The sequence below is a fragment of the Neophocaena asiaeorientalis genome, unplaced genomic scaffold (genome assembly GCF_003031525.2).
Source record: "Neophocaena asiaeorientalis asiaeorientalis breed wild unplaced genomic scaffold, Neophocaena_asiaeorientalis_V1.1 scaffold318, whole genome shotgun sequence".
In the NCBI taxonomy this organism is placed as follows: Eukaryota; Metazoa; Chordata; class Mammalia; order Artiodactyla; family Phocoenidae; genus Neophocaena; species Neophocaena asiaeorientalis.
In genome coordinates, this window is record NW_020173761.1 from 312,031 (window position 1) to 335,780 (window position 23,750).

A 23,750-nucleotide genomic window follows, 5' to 3' on the forward strand; every position below is an offset into this window, starting at 1 on the left:
AAAAAAAAAAAAAAAAAAAAAAAAAGTGGTTTAAAGCTATCATTGTAATTAAGCTTTACAAATCATGAACATGGCATCACTTACTCCCAAATAATTAATCAAAAATATAGACAAATTTTATGTACAAAGGTGTTCATTTCAACGTTGTTTAAAACAACAGCAACAACAAATCTGGAAACATCCTGAATATCAAAACATGGTAAAACTGAGTAAATGACTGTACATCATACAATAGAATATGATGTATGTATTACAACAAACTTTTACCAATATAATTATTTAATGACATGGGAAAAGTACACTTAAAGACAGTATGTTCTTTATTATGTTAAAAGTATATAATTTATGTCCTTGCTCAATCTTCAACCCCTTAAGAAAGCCTTCCCTGACCACTGATTAAAACAGCATTTTGCTGCTGCTTTCTTTCCTTATACCCACATCTTTATATTTTTTGTAGTATTACCACCTCCTGAAAATTATTTGTATTCATTTCTTTATTTACTGTCTTTCTCACCCTACTAGAATGTAAGCTCCATGTAGCTGTATCCTGCCTGTTTCTTTGCTGCTATATCCCACAATGTCTAGAAACATGTTTAGTGCATATAAGGTGTTCAGAATGAAATTACTGAATGAGTATGATGTTTAGAAAAAGGCTGAGAACAACTACACTGAAATGTTAACAATGGTTCCATTTGACTGGTGGAATTATATGCCATTTTACTTTCTCTTTATGTTTTTTATCCAAGATTTTCTTTAATATTACTACTATACTTGAGGGGAAAACCAACAAACGGCATAAAAATAAAAATGTAACACTGAAATTACCTGGAGAGAGAATAACAATTGCTGTAAGCAGAGCATACTCTTCTTGAGTCATTTTCAATTCTGCAACACTTTTATAAAAGCTAAACATAGGTGTTATATATTCATCAGAGATACCTATGGGGGAAAGGTGAAAAATTGCAGAGGCATAGTAAAATTTTTGAATGACTGAAAACTGTAAAATTACAAACATTATATATATATATATATATATATATAATGTTTGTAATTTTACAGTTTTCAGTCATTCAAAAATTTATAAACGTCCCAGCCACATTTAAATAATGACTATATATTAAATGTCCCAGCCAAAGGTGAGGCATTGCAAAGAAGATCAGTTAAAATCCTGAAAATATAACCTAATCAGTGATTTGTATGTCTTTGATTTTGGCAATGCCTTTGTTTTAGTCACTACTGTGTAACAATAAATGATAATGTTCTCGAATTGCCAAAAGAATCTCTGAACTTCACCATGCTCTCGATGGGCTTTAGTTAATCTTTTTAACATTACTATCTATAATCAAGACATAGACAGCATCTTAACCAACAAAAAATTATTGTTCTTCAGTCCAGAAATATAAATTCTACTTAATACATTGGCTAGAATTCTTATCAGAGTTCTGATCTCTCTCTGAAGTACCAAAGCTGTTTATCCATTGCCTAGTAGGCAATGGTACTTGGCCCTTCTCTTCAAACTCAGTGTGTCCAAAATCAAAGACACCATGTATAGAACTAAATTCCCCATCTTCCTCCAAATCCGCTCCTTTCCTAATGTTCCCATTTTCAGTGATTGGTATCCTCACCCATCCAATTGTTGCCACCTGACAACCAAGATCCAGCCTTCCTCTAACTCAGTCCAGTGCCTGGATTGAGTCAAGTCCTGCGTATTTGACCAGCTAACTCTCACTTGGTGCTCTCTCCCCTCTTCACTGCATCTGGTTGACCTAGTTTAAGTCTTCCTTTCTTTTCATCTGGATCACTCCAATTGCCTCCTTACTGGTCTTCCTGTCTTCATTGTGGTCTTCTTTAAACCATTCTAGAATCACCTTTCTAAAATTCAAACCACACCCTGTCTCCCCAATTCTTACAAACCTTCAAAAACTCTCCATGGCTTTTGGCATAAATGTTCTTCCTTTTTACATAGGAAACTCCTGGACCCGTCCCCTGCCTCTCCCACCACCCAATACTCACCCACATGATAGCAATAGGAGTTCACATTTACTGAGTACTCATTATGTACTAGGCACTGTTCTAAGCACTTCTTATGCTAGAACTCATTTAATCTTTCTAACACCCCATGAGATAGGTACAGAGAGGTTATGTAACTTGACCAAAGACACACAGCTGGTGAGAAGTGGAACCAGGATTCAAACCAAAGCTAGTAGGCTTCAGAGTGCTGGCTCTTAGTTGTGACTAAGGGGTACTATCTTTCTATCACACAGCCTATACTCCAGCCATGTTCAGGCACTCGGAGTTCCCTAAACAATTCTTATTGCCCAGTTTTGTACATGTTCTCTCTACTTGGAATATCTTCCTTCTCCTTTATAACTTACTCCTCTTCATAATTTAAGATTCCTTTGTGCCACTTCCTCCAATCATTCAACAGCTATTAGTTTGGTGCCTGTTCTGTGCATGGCTCCACTCCAGAAAAGCTTTGACTGGGGAATTGTGCAGACAGAAAAAAAAAAAAAAAAAAAAAAAAAAAAAATGTTTCAAAAAAAAAAAAAAAAAAAAAAAAAAAAAAGGTGTGTTGTGACTTATGGATGAATTAAGATGAGTTTCCCAGAATTGGTCCACACTAGAATAGACTACTCTATTCCATCCCAAACCTGACCTAAAAGCCTTAGAGCTTCAGTTGAAACACACCAGAATAAAGTTGGATTCCAGATGCTAAAGAGTATAATTATCATCTAATATACTTCACAGGATCAGAAAGCCTGAATCCTCACCTTTAGATGAATCTAAAGAATCTTCTCAAACAGAATCCTTGGCCTTTCTGTCTTTAGTCAAAGTAGCACACTTTCTTCTCCTTTGACGTTTAATCAACACCAGTTGGCTCTCTTAACGACAGTGTCTTTGTTGAGCAACTTGGGGATGACACCATGTGGAAGACTGCCCTCTATCCAGCTGTTACAGACTGAACTGAATACCCATGAGCAAACTAGATACAACTTAAAATGCAGAGGGTTGGAGTATGTGAGGCTGGGACTACTAGTCCCGGTTTCCAACAAACATAGTGGTTAAGAGGCAGTAAGCCTGAGTTTAAAAGCTGACCTATGACTTGATCTCGGGCACATTACTTAAACTCTTTAAGCCTCAGTTTCCTCATCTGTGAAATGTGAGTTATATCAATAGTATTATATGAGATAATATATGTAGAGTTCTTAGCACCAAGCCTGGCTCATAGTAAACCCTCAATAAATGTTAGAGCAAATAATCATAAAAAGAACTATTAATGTTGTTATTCAGGAGAATTGGGTCAACACATTAGTTCCATCTTAACCTTCGATTAAGCTCATGTACTTTTGTGTTTACAAAGCTACATTTTTGTTTTTGTTTTGTTTTTGCATTCTGCAGTTTGCTAGGGATGAATACAATTTGGCTGATCAGTGATTTGCCCTAGTATTTTTCTAAGTATTAAAGCTAAGCTAAGATCTGTATTTGTTAATAAAGCTGTTCTTTTTCATCTTCAAAAGATGGCAGTCTTCAATAGTTGGGTATTACACCCGTTAATTGTGGTTACCTAAAATAATAATTCACGACTGTGTCATTATTTTAAATAGTATATAAGGGTTTGGAGATAAGATTAAAGGCAACAGATTTGAAAATATTTATGAAATCATCTTTGACTACCTAATTTTCTATTTTATTTGTTTTTCTAAATCCTCTCTCACCCTCCAAAGATGATACCTCCATTAGCTATCTAATTGCAATTGATAATTTTTGGAAAAAAAAAAAAACAGGTTAAAATGTTTATTACAACTGTTTATCTTGTAAAGAACAACAGTGAATATAGAGAAAATGTAGAAAATAAATAATAGAAGAGTTAATAACATTTTTCCTACAGGATAGATAAAATATAAACCTGCTTTTGGAATTAGAGTCAATAATCAGAATTAATCACACCAACATAAACGAAGGGTGTTTTAAGTGTTTATGAGCCAGCAATTTCTAACATAAGAAATGTAGCAATAGCATCGTCCTGAAGGGGCAGTCTTTTCCTGTTTTCGTGTTGACTCCTCCTTTCTGAAACTTCCTCAAGTCCAATTAGTTGATTTTTGGTCACAAGAGGGGGCTATTTTCTAACTTAATCACAAAGACTACCATGGAAATGTTCAGTTGTAAAAAACCATTGTTTCTGCTCCTCTGTTTCTTGTTTGCCTTAAAAAAAAAAAGAGGTCTGTGATTGATAAATTAATTGTCCAGTGATAAGAAATATTCTCTGAGAGAATAACCATGTGATTATTAGAATTAACACTATGCTCTTTTAAGTTATTTTCACTGGGGACAAAAATAAAGCCAAGGTGTGTATGTGTGTGTATTATACACAAGTGCACATATACAAGGCATCCTTGTTCGGCTAGGACACCCTACCCATGTTTCAGGGCCAAGTTCAAATTTTGCTATCATTAGTTGCTCCCTTCTCTATGTTCAATTCCATTGCACCTCTCACAATTCATATCTCTCCCTCCCATTAGAGTGTGAAATACCATATACAGTTTATGAGAGCAGGAGTCAACTGCGGTAGTCCCAATGCCTGGCAGACTGCCTAACGAATAAAGATGTTTCTTATTCCTCTCTGTATCCTTAGTAACTAGGGTCCTGCTGGAGACAGAGTAGGAGAGTAATAAATGCTTGTTAAATTAGGCAATATTATGTTTTGTTTGTGCCTAGCAATGAAGGTTACGTAGCTGTGAGATGTGCTAGGGGAAAGGATGCCACTCAGACAATGGAAACATTCTCTTGGTGCTAAGAGATTGGACCTTGGCCTCTGTTTCAATTGCTAACCTCCACTCAGTGAGTCACTTGTACCATACTGTTGGCCTTGAGTAAAAGGCTGCCGTCACATTAGCAATTCAGAAAATAATTGTTTCAATGTAAAATATTTGAGATATTTAATAAATAACATACTTTCCAGTAGTCCTACTGGCTAAAATTTATCTTAGGATAACGATGCTTAAGAGTTGCCAGGATTTGGACTGTCAAGTTTCAGGTTCATCTCAACCAAATTCACCAATTTTTGTGTGCCTCATCTGTGTCAGGCACTGTCATGGTGCTGGAAATAGTCCTCAGTTTACAGATTAATGGAGGAGGCAGATACATAAGTAAATACATAATGTCCTAAACTGGGCAAGTACAGAAGGCTTGGTGAATACTGCTGAGGGGCAATGGAAATACTGACGCTTTTATTGCTTTAATAATCTCTTTTACTTTGAAGAGGTTTCTTCCTATAATTTGACTCCCAAATTTGTCCATGCCAAAATTACTGTGTGACAACTTTAAAAAGCAACATGAGAGTTGGTAAGAATTCTAACTCTTAAATTAAACTTTCTCATAAATTTTGTTTCTGTACATTTCCAACCTTTCTTTCCAAGACTGTCTATGAACTGATAATCAGCTTATATGGGCTTCATCAGAGAATTTAGTTCTTATTGTTTTCATTTTGCACAAGTTGCCAAGGTTAAAGCAGCAAAATCATATATATTTAAAGAGCAGAAAATATAAGCACAATATACTATGTACAGTATATTTTACTATCTACTACAACTTCATTACTCTAATAAGCATCTCTCCTTCCTCTGACCTCATTGTCTTTATTCGTTTTATCATTTGCTTAAAAGCAATTTCAAATTGCTAGCTGCTGCTTATGCTTTCTCACTCAACCAAAAGGCAGGAACCATGTCTTACTGGGTCTTAATATTCCCTACCAGCTGACAGTTGGGCAAATATTATATCTTAGCGAGTGACAGGTGCAATGTGTAGAAATGGCACTGGGCTTTGAGTAGAACACCTGTGTTCACCTCCTGGCAGTCTACTGACTAGCTGTATGACCTTGGGCAGGTCACCTAGCCTATCTAAGCCTGTTTCCCCATCTATAAAATAGGAACACAGCACTCACATTTAGGGGCCATTGGAAGTACTAAGGAGAGGATGCATGTAAAAGCAAACCATTGTAAAATCACAAGGTATACTTTCATCCTGATAAACACTTACTGAATTGAATATTTCACTCATGTCTGTTGCGGGGAATCAAAAAAGGCCGAAAAATACTATAAATTTCAGAGCTTATTTGTATTTGAAGTGAACATAGCACAAGTTGTTCTGTTAAGTCTGTGAGAAGTTATTGCTAATTTCCTTAATGCTAAAATGTAAACTCATTCAGTGTTAGAAAGCCCTTTTCAGTTCTATCATATTTTATGGTATCATATGATTATTCCTATATTTATTAAAACTTCCAGCTTATAAATGAATTTTGCATAATACCACATTAGGAATAAAGAAATTGATGCACTAGAATTATGTAGAGACAACTCGGCCACAGGTTGTATCAGATATGTGTTCTGAAGCCTCAATTAATATAAATAAACCCTGTAACCCTCACTAAGCAAATGTGTCTCAGGAGACAGTATCTTTGTATATATGATGGGATTTGATAAAAGCAAACAAAAGAGTGTGAATTTGAAGAACAAGAAAAGAAATTTCACATGATGTTCTTTAAAGAGTTCTATAGGCTTAAACAGGGTAACTTTGAAATGTTATGTTATTCTGGAATTAAATGTACAGTAGAAATAAGAATGTGTTATATAAAAATAAAGAGTTATTCTGAAAGGTCATCTTGCAAGATCAGGTTTTTCTGTGGTGTGGGGAAGAGGCAATGTTCTGAAAATCCACTGGGAGAAGCAAATTCATAAATATTAATAAATGGAAGCATCATTATAGATAATAAAATACGAAGCAGCATGTGAGTTTGGATGGTTTTTATTGTCACAATATGTGGTTGAGGTTTGGGTAAATTATCTTATTATGAGCTGGAGGCATGCATTTTATTCATACAGATTGTGTTCTGGAAAACTTCATTCTTGAACTCTTCTGAAACTTGCAGTATCACAAGTTCTGAAACTTATGTTCTCAAGCAGGGTTTTTTCTTTTTGATCACTACGTATTTTTAACCTGCAAGACCCTCATGCTTTCTCACCTAGTTATTGCATTGGTCTCTTTATAGAGACGTGCCTCTTGTCTCAATTCCTCCAAACCTTCCTTCAAATTACTGCTAGAAAGATCTTCCACAGTACTGCTATGGTCGTATCATAGTTGCTCAGAATATTACCAAGAATCCCCATTATATAAGAACTAAAGCTCCTTTTGTGGTATTTGCCATCTTTAATAATCTAGTACTCACTACATTTTCAGCTCCACAAATATTATTTTCCAGCAATATCAAGGTATTTGTGAGTCCTATACACAGATGCTCTCTCATTTCTCCACATCTTTGTACCTGCAATTTCTATATTATTATGTTATAATGGCTATATCTCTTGGAATGCCTCTCTCAGACTTTTGTGGCTTGACAAGTTCTTAACTTGTTCTTGACAAGTTCCATGTTTCAATTGTTAACTTTGTATGCCTTTTGTGACTCACCAAGTAGATTCACAGGAAGGCAGGCACGTCTTTATGCTTCAATTTCATTTTATATACACATTCCTTATAGTCCCTATTACACCGCACATTGATTTAGGACCACTTGCTTGTACACCTTCCCCACTAGTCTGTGAGTTCCTGGAGGACAAAGACCATACATTGTCATCTCCATACCCTCTCTGTCACAGTATTCCTCCATAGTAAGTTAAATTGTGTTATTCATTATTATTTCATTTTTATCTCTTGAGAGGCAGTAGAGTATAGTGGTTAATATATATGGCTTCTGAAGTCAGGCTTCATGTCTGTCTCTGGAAAAGTTATTTAACCACTCTCTGTCTCAGTTTTCTCATCTATAAAATGGGAATAATACCAGAACTTATAGGATTTTTATGAGGATTTGATGAACCAATACATATAAAGTATTCAGAACAGTGTCTGAAACCTAATAAATTATGTATAAGTGTTGCTATTAGTATTATTTCTTATTTTGCTTTGCATCGAGATGGATAACAGTTTGATACATAGTCACTCATACCTGAAGATTTTGAATAAATGAACCTTTTTCTAGACTGAATAATCCCAGCTCCTTTAGGCTATTTTAAAAATCAGACTAATATTCCAATCTTTAAAAAATTTCTCCTTTGGTCCTTCATCTTAATGAGGTGAAAAGAGTAGTTTTGGTATTTTGCTATTACAACAAGAATTTTTGAACCAAGTCACTAAATTCTCATCTATTCCTTTTAGTATCGTTCTCTATGCTAGTCACAGTGGGCATATAACTGCATAAGATAGGCAAGAGGCCTGCCTTCATGGGGTGTACAAATTCTTACTTGCAGGAACAAATTTTTTACCATTAGCCAAATTACTTACCGCTCTTTCGAATTCTCTCTTCCAATAGGTCAGCATGTCCAGCTGGAAGTTTCTTACTGAAAATCTCAGCTGAACGGAGAAACATAGCTTCAACTGCAGACCCTTTCAGCAAAGCAATCTGATCTTCATGGTCCAATGTCTGAAACCCTGAGTGAAGATGATAATCAAATCAGTATCAAAAATTGTGAATGTTGTATAACAATATTTCATCATCACCACCATCCCCATTGATAAAACCTTTCCATAAAGTGATTTTGTAATTGTTTTAAGATTGAGCAGCTAAACTGAGTCAATAAGTATCTCTTGTACTCCCCCAAATAGAAGCTGACTTTTATCTTCATTGAGCAGGATTTATTTAACAAGTCCAGACTAAAGAGGATATCAAGTCCATACCAAATATGTATACTTATATACTATGGAAGAGACAGGCTGATTCAGATGAAATATTGGAGATAAAGTAGATTCTCTTCGAGCCATTATTTTAGTCATATCTTGTCACATCAGAGAGGGTCAGAGAGGGTCAACTCTGCAGAATGGAAGCATCCACAAGCCAGAAAACATTTTACATGTATTCAGAGGTTTAAATGAATATTTGGCCAACTCGTTGAGTCTTTAATCAATGTGAAGAATGGGTAGCATTCCACCCCGCCCGCCAAAAAACCAATCAGGGCCATGCTGAGGTATCTGCTCCGAGCTCAGCACTGCACATGTGGGGTCGGGAAAATCAGAGACATATGGGAAAAAACTGATGACCTGAAGAAATATAACACTGCCCAGAAAATCCAAAGTCCTTATGCAGGCTTATATGCCATAGTGCCCAGTGGCCTCTCTGACCTCACTTTCTCCTTTATCACCTCCTCCTCAGTTGTTGTGCTCCAGCCACACAGACCTCTGGCTCTGTGGTGAATGCACAAGTCTGATTTTGCCTCAGGGTGTATGCTCTTCCCCAGCTATCCCCATGCCCCACTCCCTCAGTGTATGCAGGCCTCTGCTTCAAGGTGACCCTACCTAAAATAGTACTCCCCAGCACTCACTAGTCCCTACCTGCTTTATTTTCATTCATAAAACTTACTACTGCCTGACATGATATTATAAGTTTATTTGCTTATTTGTTAATTATCTGCCACCTCTCCTGGAGTATAAACTTCTTGGGGACAGAGACTTTGCCTGTTTTATTCACTGTTGTATCCCAAGTGCCTGGCGTATAATAGGTATCCAAGAATTATTTGTTGAGTAGTGACTATTCAGCAAGTTAATAATGACTAAACGAATGAAATGGAAACAAACACAAATTTACATGCATATATGTACACACAGACACATAGACACACAAAACACAAACAGAGATAAACTAATGCCATCAGGGTCTAAATGCCCTAGAAAAACATTAAATAACAAAGGAGTTCAGAGAAGAGAGTAATGCTAAGGATTAAAAGTCACTACCTTGATGGTAGGCATTCAAAAATACTTGCTCAATGAATAAATGAATGAATTGAAGAACTGAAAACATAGCAGGAGTCCATTAATGGTGATTACTTAAATAAATTACGGTAGAGCCATAGGAGGGCAGTATAAAGTAAGGTCTCTAAAATCAGATTGCCTAGAATAAAATTCTGTCTCTGACACTTACTATCTTTGTGGTCGTGGGAAATGTACTCAATCTCTTAGTGTCTCAGTTTCCTCATCTCCAAAATAGGGATTATAAAAGCACCCACCCCTTAGGATTGGCAGAAGTATTAATGAGGCAATCATATTAAATGCTTAGTACAGCTCTTGCCATACAGCAAATACTTAAATAATGTTAACTATTATTATTACAATGGAATACTATGCAACTGTTAAAAGCATGAGGCTGGTATACATATATGGGAAGATGTTAAAGAAAAAACGATACCCCAAAACAAATATGTACTATATAATCTCACTTACATGTTTAAAAACAAAAACCTATGTATGTGTATGTGTGTATAGATTAAAATATATGAAAGAAATCAAACCAGACTTCTGTCAATAGTTGCCTATAATAAAGATGATACGGATGGCTGTGAAGGGGACTTTAACTTTCTGGTCCATAAATTTCTGCATTGTTTGAATTGCATGCTTGAATTACTTACAATGGGTACCAATCTATTTGGAGTTTTTGTATACAAAACTTTAAAAATGGGGTGGAAATGTCCTTCTTTTCCTGCCTGCTGAGCCTGCCTTCCGAGATGGTCCAGCTCTCTGAGGCATGATTTTAAGGATGTTTGGAAAGGTCTCCGGTAGGATTTTTTTTTTTTTTAATTCAAACAGAAAGTCACAAAAATTATAATCATCCTCATCAGTTCACTCAGTCCCATGTAATTAATTTTTTATCTTGATCTTTTGTTAGCACTTCTATGAATTCATCAGTTTTCCATTAGAGTTCTGAAAATGCTTATTCATTCAGTTCAGCAGTATCTGGTAGGACTTTTTATCAAAGTCCATTGATCTTCTAAATTCAACCCCTATGTTGATAAGCAAATATTTAAGTCCCTTTCTATAATTTGCATTTTTCCCCAAGTGTAAAATCAGGTCGTGAGAGTAAAGAACAGGCTTTTTCAATCTATACTCCCTGTCTCCCTCTACCCAAGATTCTGAATCACTCTCTTAGAAGGTATGCCCCTTTGTTTCTCTTCCTAAAATATAACCTAGAAACTTAAATCAGTCCTAAGTCTCATTTTCACCTCAGTGTCACAAATGCCTGATCAATGAGAGCAGCAGAACCTCTTCTCTAAGTAGCAGCTCTGCATTGACCATCTCTTTTCCTGTTGATAATGAATAACCTTCCCCTGTTCTGAGAACTTGAGTCTTTTTTTAGGACTCTTCAAAAAGTCACTACCTTAGAGAACCTAAGAGCTCCTTTGAGGGCAGGAGCCATGCTGAGTCTCCAGCACCCTGGACAGTGCCTGGCACAGGTTATGCTCAATGAAGTGCTGAAAGGAGTGACTCAGCTGGGTCTTTCACAAAACACACTTTCCTATTGGTATTATATATCACTATTATTACTATATATAATAATGTTGTCATTTCTATAATTATTGTTAAAAGACATTTTTTTCTTTCTCAAGGTTTTCTTGCCTTTTATTTCCTGCTGCATTAAAATTTTTTTCCTTCTACTTTACTCGTTAAACATGCATTAATTGTACTCTTTCTCTCCCTCAGGAAATAGGTTAGGCACTGGAAATGAAGAAGTGTGTAAGATATTGCCATTGCTTTCAGATAAGTTACCTTCTTATGAATAAGATACTTTTTCGCCTTCAATTATTTCCTGATTCAATACCAACTGACCATTTGAACTGAAAAACCTTTTCCCATAAACAACAAAGAACATCACATTCTCCCTTTCCCAGTTCTCCCCTCACAGTTATCACTCTCGTGTAATCTTTTTTTAATCATGATTGCTTTCAGCCAAATTGGCATATAACAATTAAGTTTCTCTTTCATTGTTAATAAATGAGAGAATATTAATGTTTCAATGATAACAAGAACTTTCTCCCCACATCTTATGACTTTTATATAAGCTTATGTCTATCCATGACACATTTAATAAAATAATAGCATAATGCTGACAAAAGAAAGCAAATTAAACTGTCTAATTAAAATCCTACATCAGAAGTCTCCTTCTGTAATTTAATATTACAGTGTTATGTTGCTATGCAAGATATTTATTATACTCTACTAGACCATGGATTCTAATGTACTAAAATATTTTAAAAACACTGAAACAACTTAAACCTATTGGCTTATAGAGCATTGATAATGTGGCTGAAAGAATGGGGGAGGAGTGGCACTGGGAGACAAGAACCTTGAATTCCACTTTCTGTACTGGCACCATCTAAATGACTGTGGATAAGTCCCTCTCCCTCATCCCATTCATACACTTGTTCATCAAGCCCTACCAGTCTTTGAGTCTCTCTTCATTTTGTTTCCTCTTCTCTCTCCCACTGCTATTGCTGTATTTCAAGCCCTCTACCTGGACTGGTGCAGTAGCATACTAACTGATCCTCCCTGCCTGCAGTCCCTCGTCATTCAAATCCATCTTACACAAACCCAATAAAGCCATATATCTATAACATAAATCTCATTATGTTCCTCTCAAAAAGAAAAAAAAAAAAAGCCACCAAAAACTTCTTACCATCCAGGGCATCCTTATCAGTCTGGTACCAACTTGCCTTATGTCTAGCCAAGGAGCCCACCACAGACATTATTCTATAGCTACGCTGAATCTTCTATTCTATTTCTAATAATCCTATTCTTGTTCATGCCTCATTACCTTTTCACAAGCAGATCTCTCGACTTGGAATGCCCCTTCTCTTTCATACCACCGGGAAAAACCATTTTTTCTTTTACACTCAAATATGATTCTTTCTGAAGTCTCCCTGTCTTTCTCAGATACAATTAGGAATCATTTTCTCTCTGTTCAACAGCACTTTGTATACATGTTTTTTGGGTTTTTTAAAATTTTAGCCTTTAATCACTCTCCTTGATGGTAATTGCTTGGTACTTAGCATAGAGTACATTTCAAAAAAATGCTTATTAAATGAATAAATGGATGAATGACAACTTTGGAAAGTCTCAATTTTTTAATCTATCAATTTGGAGAATTATTATAATTTAAAATATCCTATCTGGCTCTAATATTTTGTGTCTATAGTAATTAGACACATTAATTTAAAGCAGATGTGGGGGACTTCCCTGGTGGCGCAGTGGTTAAGAATCCACCTGCCAATGCAAAGGACACGGGTTCAAGCCCTGGTCCGGGAAGATCCCACATGCCGTGGAACAACTAAATCTGTGCGCCACAACTACTGAGCCCACGTACCACAACTACTGAAGCCCACGCTCCTAGAGCCCATGCTCCGCAACAAGAGAAGCCATGGCAATGAGAAGCCCGTGCACCGCACGGAAGAGTAGCCCGGGACCACCACAGCTAGATAAAGCCCGCGCACGGTAACAAAGACCCAATGCAGCCAAAAATAAAATAAATAAATAAATAAAAATTTAAAAATAAGTAAATAAGTAAAAAGCTATAAAGCAGATGTGGCATTATTCCCTTTTTACAATGAACTGACCTGCCTCTCAATGTCACAAGAATATTGTACAGTGTAGTAGAAAAGTAACTACATGTAAAAATACCTGGAAGTTTTTTTGTGAATTCTACGAGAATCTGTACATGACTGGTAGCCATTTCAGTTAAAATGAGAAAATTTTCTTCTGCACTGAATTCTTCTTTTAACTAAATTTTAAGAAAAAAGCAAACAATAAGTAGATAGAAGGAGAAATCAATATAATATTGTTACACTATAGAACCATATTTAGATAATAAATTTTAAGACCCAGCTCAAATTTTTCAGATCCTTGGAGAACAATTACTATTATCAAGCTAGGTATGAGACTTCTTACTCTTTGTTTAATGCTGCAAAAAGTTTAAATGTACAACTTAAATTCTAAGCCCTCATCATTTTAAATAACATATTCATATATGAATTTGACCCCCAAGGTAGTAAAAGCTCCAGAAAATATTAACTTTAAACCCATGTATCTTCAGATACTGTACATACAATTTTATTTGTTATTTCCTGAGGCATCCTCTGCTTGCTGTATGAATCCATAATATAATGAAGAAGATTCTGTTGATCTGGGGTGAGTTCAGTTTTCTCCTACACTGGCAAAAAAATGAAAGGTGTCAGGGAAGCTGGTTATAAGGCATGTTTCCCATGTGTACCCTCATCTGGAGTAAACCACTAGCAGAAATTGTTGAAAAAAGCCCTATATATGGCAGAAACTGTGCATGCACTCTGTTATAAGGTGTAATTGCTTTCTCTAGTTCCTTGGGCAAGCCACATCACATTTGACTAAATTTGTCCCAAGTGGGTAATTTTCCTATCTATAAAACAGGGATAACAAAATATTCCTTTCATGTATTTCTTGTGAATAAATAATAATCAGGATATGAAGCCTATCAGGCCTACTACCATAGCAGAGTTGAGTAGTTCTCACAGAGACCATGTGGCCAAGGCCTAAAATATCTGGCCCTTTACAGAACTGTTGCCAACCCCCAAAGTAGTGAGTCATCAATCTGGACAATTCAGACCACAAACACCTCTTTCCCCCTGATTAGCATCTTTTGATGAGTGTGAATAATAGTGTCGACTTGTTGCTTCCTTTACCAAAGTGTTATTGGTGAAGCACTATGACAAAGTAATACAGCTGACCCTTGAACAACACAAGGTTTGAACTGCATGGGTCCACTTATACACAGATTTCTTTTACTAAACATGTTCTACTGCACTACAGAATCTGTGGTTGGTTGAATTCACAGGGGCAGAACTGAGGTTACGGGAGGGCCAGACTGTGAAATTGTATGTGGATTTTCGACTGCCCGAGGGTGGACATCCCTAACTACGCCCCCCAAGTTGTTCAAAGGTCAACTGTACTTTTTACATAAAATTATTTTTTATGAAATGAACACAATAACATATTTGCAAAACTAAACATGGATGAAATTTTCTTTGTCAGTAGTATAATAAATATTGAGAAGGGTGTGACTTAATCAATCATGGATTATAGGTTTTTCAACTAGTGGCAAATTAAAATTCTTCCATATGTTCTGTGAATTATCACAACATGTTTGGCTAAGCATCCAAGATGCTGTTCCTCTATTTTGTCCTGAGTCACCCAAAGGATTTCTTGAGTAATTTGTGACCTCAGGGAGAAGGGCCTTTCTCTATTGACCCACAGATGTGTATTCACCCTGTTTTACCCCTCGATAAGGACTAATCCACAGACCCCTGTTGAGTCCACATCCTTTCCAGTCTCAGCCTCCCTTCTCACTGACAGGGAAAGAAATGTCATCGACACTCGTTTTAAAGCCCAAACCATTCCCACCGGTTACCTCTGGGAAGCAGGAGGAGAATGGGATCAGGCAGATGGAGAACTTTCACTGATTTTACTTCATCCATGTTTACGTAACTGCTATCCTTTGAATTTTTACATGGAAGCATGTATTACCCTCTTGACTAAAAAGCTTTTGATGCACACTTGAAATGAAATTCTGCTCGTGGCTGTGGCCCTGGTGTGAAAGCTCCCCGCCCAAGTCACAACATCCTAGAAGCTCAGTGGCCGCCAGCTATGGTGGACGCGCTGGCCCGTCATTACCCTGCATGACTTAGTTGTCGAGGTCACTTGTCGCAAATCACGTCCTTCACTGTCTTCATTAATGGTCTGATCCGCGTGCTGCTTCACGTTTTTCCTCAGTCTTTTAGATTTGCACTGAATGTCAGTTAACAAGCCTGAAAACATAAACAGAGAGTCTTCGCCATCCAAGGAAAGTCCTGTTGGGTTTGTGGTCCCAAGGCAGCTGAGGTGTGGTCCGCTCAAAAGGCCTCCTTTGCCATTTAGCACAGAGCTAATTCTAGCCCTACTGACACTTTAAGACTTGGTCTTGAAAAATGAATGTATCTCCTGAGAGCCTCAGTTTCTTCCTTGGTAAAATGAGAATAATATTTAACCCACAGAGTTATCTGTAGATTAAATATCATTAGGTCATTTTTTTTAAATGAGCTTTCTGCAAAGAATCTGTAACACCAGAGCATTGTACAAATGTAAGGTATTCAATAAAAAAGGTGAATGACATTCACCCTCTTCCTGGCCTAGGGGGCCTTGAAAGCTAGTGTTTCAAAACATAGGAATAATATTGTTTTCCATCGATGTTTACATAACTGTACTGTAAGAAGTAGATCCAATTTCACGTTAAACACAAAAGTAAATGTGTCGAGTAAAATGATGTCAACATCCTTTAGGGAAAAATTTTAAAGTCCTGTTAATTTTCAGAACTGTATAAATTATTAAGAATATAGATACAGATGAAAATATCTCCAGGGGACTTTGAAATTTTCTTTTGAATAATCATACAATATCACCATAAATTTACACTTAAACAGAACTAGTAAAATAATGAAGAACAATCTCCCATGTTCCTATTTAACTTCCTTATTCTCTCAATGTTAATGAAACGAAGTTCCAAGAGTTTCTTTGTCCAGGGTATTTATTTTATAGGATCATACAAAAGCTCTTATATCTGTTACTAGATAAGTTTGTGTTTTCGTAAATAACATTATCGACTCTTGTAGGTGGAGTCATGAAAAATGTCCTCAGGACTTTGCTGGAACAGGTTCATATTTAAGTGATGAGGAACATGAACCACCCAGGATCGAAGTAAGTGTTTCCACTGCAAGATTGGATTCCAGCCACAGCCCCTACTGCAGTCTCTTGTTTCATATACGCTAAGAAGAGATTGTGATCGGGCACTATAAAATTTTCATCCATCCAGAGCTGGATTATTTACACTGACCTATTTTTACCCCCCTCCTGCACGCGTTATTTCTTTGGGTCCATCCCAGTTGCCTGCAGTTGGGGAACAATAGAACTGGAGTCACCTTCCAAAGGCTTTTATTTCATGTGGCATTCCCTCTCTGAATGTTATCATCCCCTTGGTGACGTTTGTTTGTCTATTTGTGTTTTGAGCAGGAATAGGACATATCTCAGAATCTGAGTGGTCTGTAGAATTTGCAGAATGAAAAATTAATATGTTATGTACGAGCATGCATTCCAAATTTTGATGAAGATTCTGGTTTCTCACAAAGCCAGCAGTTAATACAGTGTCTCTTTATCTGATTGAAGGACCGAATTATATTAAAACTCGGAGTAATTTCCTGTGTAAACCTATACAAATTGGTTCAAAGCTGCACTAAGAGAAAAAGGAGTCTTAATAAAATGACTAGGTTTAAAACTCTATTTAGACAATTCAGAGGCAGTTACACCTTATAGAACATTCTTAATTTTTCCCACAACTGTGAATTTTTATGCTGATTAAACAATAAATAAGAAGGATATTAAATCATATTTGGAGGAAACATTTAGAGTGTCGTTCTTTGTAGCTTATTAAAACATGTTATTTTGACTGTATGTTAATGCCATTTCACTTCACGTATAATTCATGGTAACAATGGACACCAAAACACAGCTGTTTCTTTCAGGTGCATAAGATGCTCTTTAGCTGACAGTTTCGACAATTTCAGTGGTTCATTACCCTTTTCAAGAACTTAGACGGCTTAGTAAGTCTCTTCTTTAATATGTGACGTACAATTCTAATCATGTGAGTTACCTGACATCTGCCTCCTTAAGAGATTTTTAGTGGAATTTAATTGCTTGTTGCGAATACCTGTATACATACATTCAGCCAACATTCCCATCTCTTTGCATTTCCTTAGTCGACACTCTTGGCACTTCCTTCGCATGTACATGTCCATCACACAGTTGCCCCCGTTTTTACACTTGTACACGGCATTTTTGGTAATGCTTCTCCTGAAGAAACCTGGGGAAGAAACAGAAAGAAGTAAGAGTCTCCAAACAACACACTTGGATTGAGAGATGCCACAGCATTTTTCTCATGAACCCCCGTGGGGCACCCAGACCATCCTTGACCATATCGGTGACAAATGTACTTTTGGCTGTGCTGCGTGGTCCAGATGGCTGCTGTTGTTAATGATTTATTTCTCAAAAATAAAGACACATTTGAATTATAGCCTCTCTTTGGAAAAATCTTGGTTTGTTTTAAAAGATAGATTACTTTCATTAGTGTATCTTTACTGGGAGACCATTATATACTAATGAGCTCTAGGTGCTGGTGGTACAGGGGTGAATAAGTTATCACTGCCCTCTTACAATTTACAGGTTGGTTGAGAACAAAGAGAGGCAAACAACCGAACTAGTGAAATTCCGTGTTCCTGGGCTGTGCTGAGGCAGAGAGGCTGACTGAATGATCAGTTCTGGATACAGAGGTCAGACTCGGAAGTGAGCCTTGAGGTTTCAATTCAGTACTTAATATACGCAGCTTGGTATAATAATAAACATGCCAACCTTGCTTTAAAATAAACATCTCCCCGGAGAGCATGCAGCCACAGCTACAGCCGCTACAGTTCGGCTGCCTGGAGGTGGGAAGGGGACTGACTGGCCTCCTTTCTGTTTCTCCTCTTCCTCCTCCACCCATAGACCTGGATGACCATGGTTCCTGACACTTCTGGAGTCGAGGTGGAGTGGTGAATAAGGATTGGGCTGGGGGAGGCAGGGGAAGAAGTGACAGGAAAGAGCTTACTTGCCTGGTGTTGTTAGAAGCTGGTTTGTATCTAGCAAGTTTTGGAAACTGACTCTTTCTCCCTTGGTTTGGGTTCTTTTGAGAACTCCTCTCATCACTGAGATACTTTCCTCTGCAGTTCCTTGTTGAGGGCAAATATGTCTCTCTTCTAGCCCATGGCTTGCATCTCATTCTTCAGCATCTTGGAATTCGGCAATTCACCTGCATCCTCTTTCTTCTGAGGTCCCTCCACTCCATGGACTCAACCCCATGCCAGTTTTCTCTGCTCCAACAGACTCAGAGAAAATTGCTCCCACCTACCTATGAGCAGTCAGCCACCCACCCTCTTGCCCTTTCAACTTCTCAGGTGAAAGTCAGAGGCCAATCTTCAGTGTCCCTCAGCTGCAGGGAATACATGTCAATCTCCTTGAGTGATTCTGTTGAAGACCCTTCCATTGGGCCTGGGGCAGCAGGGCCTCCTTAGTGTACAGATTTTATCTGGAGAAGGGGGACACCTTTTCCTAATTCTCACAAAAGTCCCATACTTTCCAGCGGTGGCCCCCAGGGGCAGACAGCCACACCCCACCCCTTTGCAATGGGAATGTGGGATTCCTAGCACACTAATCACATGTTCCAAAAGCTTTAAAGATCACTCTCTAACTTCCAACTCCTGCTCACTTCATACCCTCAAAGTAAGCGAGGGATTTAACTAGTTCTTAACTACCCACTGCAAGATGGGCTCACTTTGGAATGTAGCATCTATTGTCTTCACGCCTTTGCCAAAATTGAGACAGCAGTGTCCTTCCTATTTTAACAGCTTGTTGGAATAATAGCTGACATTTACTAAACACCCACTCTCTGTTGTTCTAACCACTTCACCTGCATTTAGTTATTTAATCTCCATATCAATTTTATGATGAAGATAATATTATGTGTCCCCATGTTACAGATGAAAAAAAACGGTACAGAGAGGTTAAATATTTTGGCCATGATAACATGATTAATAATTGGACTAAAAAGATTTAAATCCAGGCAGTCATGCACCAAAGCCCACGCTCTTAACCACTATGTTATAATTGCCCCCCTTGCATCACAAGAGAGTAGAATAACTTAATCTTAAATACCTACTATCTGAAAGCTGCATCAGAGAATGCAAGGGAGATACCAAGATGAAGAAAACATTCCTTGTCCCTCAGAGCTTCCAACTTAGGGGGAAGACAAAGAAGTAAAATCACAACACAATAAAAATGCAGAGTGACAGGATAGCTAATTAAGTAATAAATTATTGGAATGTAGATGAAAAAGTGATCATTTCATGGCCACACTAAATGCTTGTGAAGGACGTGCCACATTAAAGGGAGACAGCAATTCCATCATAGACTTGGAGATTTGCACATTTGTTATGACAATTTTCCAAGCAGAAGGCAATAAAAACTGTCCTAGTAAAATAAGTGTAATATGACAATTTCCCATCAGCTAAAAGTCTAGTGTCTCGAGGAAAAGGTATTATATGGGCTGGGAATGGCCCTGATTAATTCCAAGTAGGGGGAATCACAGAAGACCTCACGAGGGAAGTAGAATTTGAGCTGGACCTCAGAGAATAAGTAGGATTTTGAAACATGGACTTTGAGGGAGGAAGGACAGTCTGGGAAATGAGCAAATGCATGGAGTTATGGAAATTCCAAGGAAGGGTAGATAATCCATCTTGATGGGAGGGTAGAGTGTGGGGAGAATTAGTGGGAGCTGGATGAGGGCATGTAGTGGGACAGAATATGGTTAAATGCCATTGAATTCCAAGCAAAGAAGTTGAATCTTTATATCAAGTAGAGAGAGAGAGAAGCCTTTAAAGCGTTTTGGCAGGGGAGGGTCTAACCTAACCTGCGTGTTGGGAAGACTCCTTGGGGCAAGGTCAAGAAAGGTGGGACCTTGGGGCAAGGTCAAGAAAGGTGGGATAGGGAGATCGGAGACTGGAGGCAAGAGGCTGTTATGGCCAGAGCGTGACTGAGGCCTGACCTATATGGGGCGGGGAGTGGGGGGGCAGGAAACAGAGGAACATTCAGGACTTGATAACTAACTCAATATGAAAACAAGCTGAAGAAAAAGTTAGAGATGTCAAGGTTAAAAAAGTCATAGACTTGCTTTTGAATTTGTGAGCTGGTATAACTTTCAGTAGGAATGGTATTACCATTTTCCTAAATGTCAAATCCAACCACATAGAGTCTAAAAAAAGACTGTGCTTCAGATCAGTGTTGATATTGGGAGTGCAAACACCACATCGTGTAATTCAAAAGAGACTACAGACAAAAAAAGAAAGAAAGAAAAGGAAAGAAAAAAAGAACTTTTTCCTGATACCAAATGATTGATCTCAATGACCACTTTAGCTTACTTGAGTCAATCTTCCCACTAATTTTCAGCCCCTCCCAGGCACAATTCCCTCTAAAACCATGACAGATATTGATAGCTCAATAATGAACTGAAATAAAATTCCTTATTCCAGGATGAGTCAAAGGAGCAGTGCTAGGACAATTCTGCAGGTTGTTTTTGCTCTGGTATTAACTGAGAAAGGAATCATTATCATCTCAATAGCTGAATTAATTAGCTTTCATTCTGAGGTGGCAACACAATGTTATCATCCTATCATTTAAATAAGGCTACACATACTGTATTTATACTTATGCAAATCAATCCGTACACATACCTCTGCCTCTATCTTGTGCATATTCAACAATGCCCATATCAGAAAAGTCATATGAAAATGAATGGAAAGGAAATTCACTGAGGAACAGAGGCTCCCTGGTAAACGAAGATGAATAGACAGGGCTGGCATTGCCCTCAGGGGAGTGTGTAGCGCTAGGGGGCTTCCTGGGGTGGCAGGCGAATAAGCTATAGGATGGTAAAATGGATCCCTCAGTTACGCAGAATACTGGACATCCTGCTTTTCTGCTTCTTTATACAGATAGAACCCATACCATACCCTACTCCCAACTCATACATACATACGTGCCCACACAGACACACATGCACATACTGGACTCCAGGGACTGACAGTAGGCCACACATTACTTTGAAATCAATAAAATGTTGGTTGATGTTTCAACCTCTAAGGGTCTCCTGACTTTCTAAACAGCAACAAACACATAGGACTGGGGAATTAGTTATCTTAACATCCAATATGGCCTAAAGAAAGTCAGCTTTTAGTTCTGCCTCAGCAGACCATAGAATAAAAAGGACTCCACCACCCACTTGTACAGGACTTATTTTGTAGCAGGCACTTTTAAACACTTTGCATATGGCGTTTCACTTAACACTAATAACACTCCTATGAGGTTGACCTAGTCTTATCTCTCTCTTATAGGTAAGGAGACTGAGTTACACAGAAATTAAGTAATTTGCTCAAGGTCCTACAAGTAAATGGTAAAGCTCAGATTTGAATGCTGATAGGCTCAGTTCCATACTCTATGCTCTTAACCACTATATTATGCTGTCCTTCTAGTTAGGAGATTACATTCCTAAAAATTGTCTTTTTTTTTTTTTTTTTTTGCGGTATGCGGGCCTCTCACTGTTGTGGCCTCTCCCGTTGCGGAGCACAGGCTCCGGACGCGCAGGCTTAGCGGCCATGGTTCACGGGCCCAGCCGCTCCGTGGCATGTGGGATCCTCCCGGACCGGGGCACGAACCGGTGTCCCCTGCATCGGCAGGCGGACTCTCAACCACTGCGCCACCAGGGAAGCCCTAAAAATTGTCTTTTGACATTAATCTCCCCAAATCCTATTTTGCATGTGAAGTGCTCCACAGTTTCATCCAAAGCTTCTTCAGAAACCTCCTGTTCTCCCTCCCCACTCCAGATGTCTGCTCCACCTCTGTCTCGCTGGTAGAAAACTGCAAAGTAGCACAAACTAGACAGAACAGCTGCCCATACTGAACCAGGTAAGCTTTGGTCTCCATCACACAGTTTCTTGGGCTTTAGGATCTCAATTCCTCTCTTTGAGTTGTTCGCTGAAATTTTTAGAACTCAGTAATAGACTCCTGATCGCCCGGCAGGAGCTGTTTTAGGTCGTTGTTTTTGAAAAAGCAAAAAACTCTCAAACTTTTGAGATGCAGTTGATAAAAATTATTCTTGACTATTTAGCTCTTGTTAATGTTGCTTTTAAGGGTTTTTTCCCCCTTTATCTGTTAGGGAGCCACAAAAAAATGTCTACCTGATTTTCCAACACTTACTTTTATCACTATAATTTCTAATTTTTTTTCTTAAATAAGTTTAAAAAGAACTGACTTTGAATTATTTTTGGAAGTTGCCTAATGTCACTCCAAAGTAGGCAAACCAACAAACAACTTAGTAGTCAAAGGGCATTCATCAAACCTCTATACTCCCTCTAGAAAAAAAAAAAAAATACTGTGAAATAAAAGTTCATTAAAATAACATAGTTGGGCAAATTTCTGAGTGTTGGTATTTTTATTTGGAAAAAGGAGATGATAATACTATCTCAAGGAGCCACTATAAGGATAAATGAAATAAAGAGTCTCCAGTGGAAACTGTCCAGCCCATAACTGAGAATCATTATTTTCCCCAGTTTGTCTGAGTCCATAAATGTGTATTTTTCAACAATTTTAGGAATTTTAATGTAAAGGATGATTTATCAAGTGATTCATGTGTGATTTATACTTGGTCCTATTGTTTTGGGGTTTGGGGGTGAGGATGATTTATCAAGTGATTCATGTGTGATTTATACTTGGTCCTATTGTTTTGGGGTTTGGGGGTGATGTTTTGTTGTCTTTTGCTTTTCTATCCCATCCCAAGAGGGTAGCCATCTTTTTATGCTCACTTGCTAAGACAAAAGCTGAAGTTGTTTACCTCTAGATAAAGATAACTCTTGGATAGGGCTTTTGTTTTCAACCCCTCATTGAAAGGGTTACACTGCCTCATATCAAAGATGATGGAGGCAGAGGTCAAGGCTTTTAGAGTTGGGGGAGCAGAGGCAGCTTAGCTGGAAAGAGGTTTGGGGAACTTCACCAGAGCCTGAGAATGGGATGAGTCTCACAGGTTCTCTGAGTATTGGACCAGCACCCATAAAGAGCCTCTAGAGAGGTGACAAATCTCTAATGGGATAGCTCTGAGATGAGGACAAGAAGATACTAATAACATGACCTTGGAAACCCTAAGATAAAATACCCATGTCAAAAGGTGACTGAGTTGTCCACTCTCAAGGGATCAATGCAAAGGTGAACAAGGAGCATACCAACCAGTACCAAAATATCCCCCCTGT

At 37.9% G+C, this 23,750-nt stretch overlaps 1 protein-coding gene across 9 annotated transcripts in view; it reads right to left on the bottom strand.

Moving 5' to 3' along the window:
• Window positions 1-23,750, bottom strand: part of NR1H4 (nuclear receptor subfamily 1 group H member 4) — a 47,809-nt gene that overhangs the window by 2,454 nt on the left and 21,605 nt on the right. For 2 of the 9 annotated variants that reach the window (XM_024751324.1, XM_024751328.1), the window contains exons 3-8: window positions 17,588-17,728; window positions 15,511-15,644; window positions 13,914-14,012; window positions 13,489-13,588; window positions 8,332-8,478; window positions 826-939 (exon numbers count right to left, since the gene is read on the bottom strand). In XM_024751324.1, the coding sequence (XP_024607092.1) occupies window positions 826-939; window positions 8,332-8,478; window positions 13,489-13,588; window positions 13,914-14,012; window positions 15,511-15,644; window positions 17,588-17,728 (735 nt within the window). Of the gene's footprint in view, window positions 1-825; window positions 940-8,331; window positions 8,479-13,488; window positions 13,589-13,913; window positions 14,018-15,510; window positions 15,645-17,575; window positions 17,729-23,750 lie in introns of all 9 variants that reach the window. The other 7 variants (XM_024751323.1, XM_024751327.1, XM_024751326.1 and 4 more) reach the window with 6 other exon arrangements.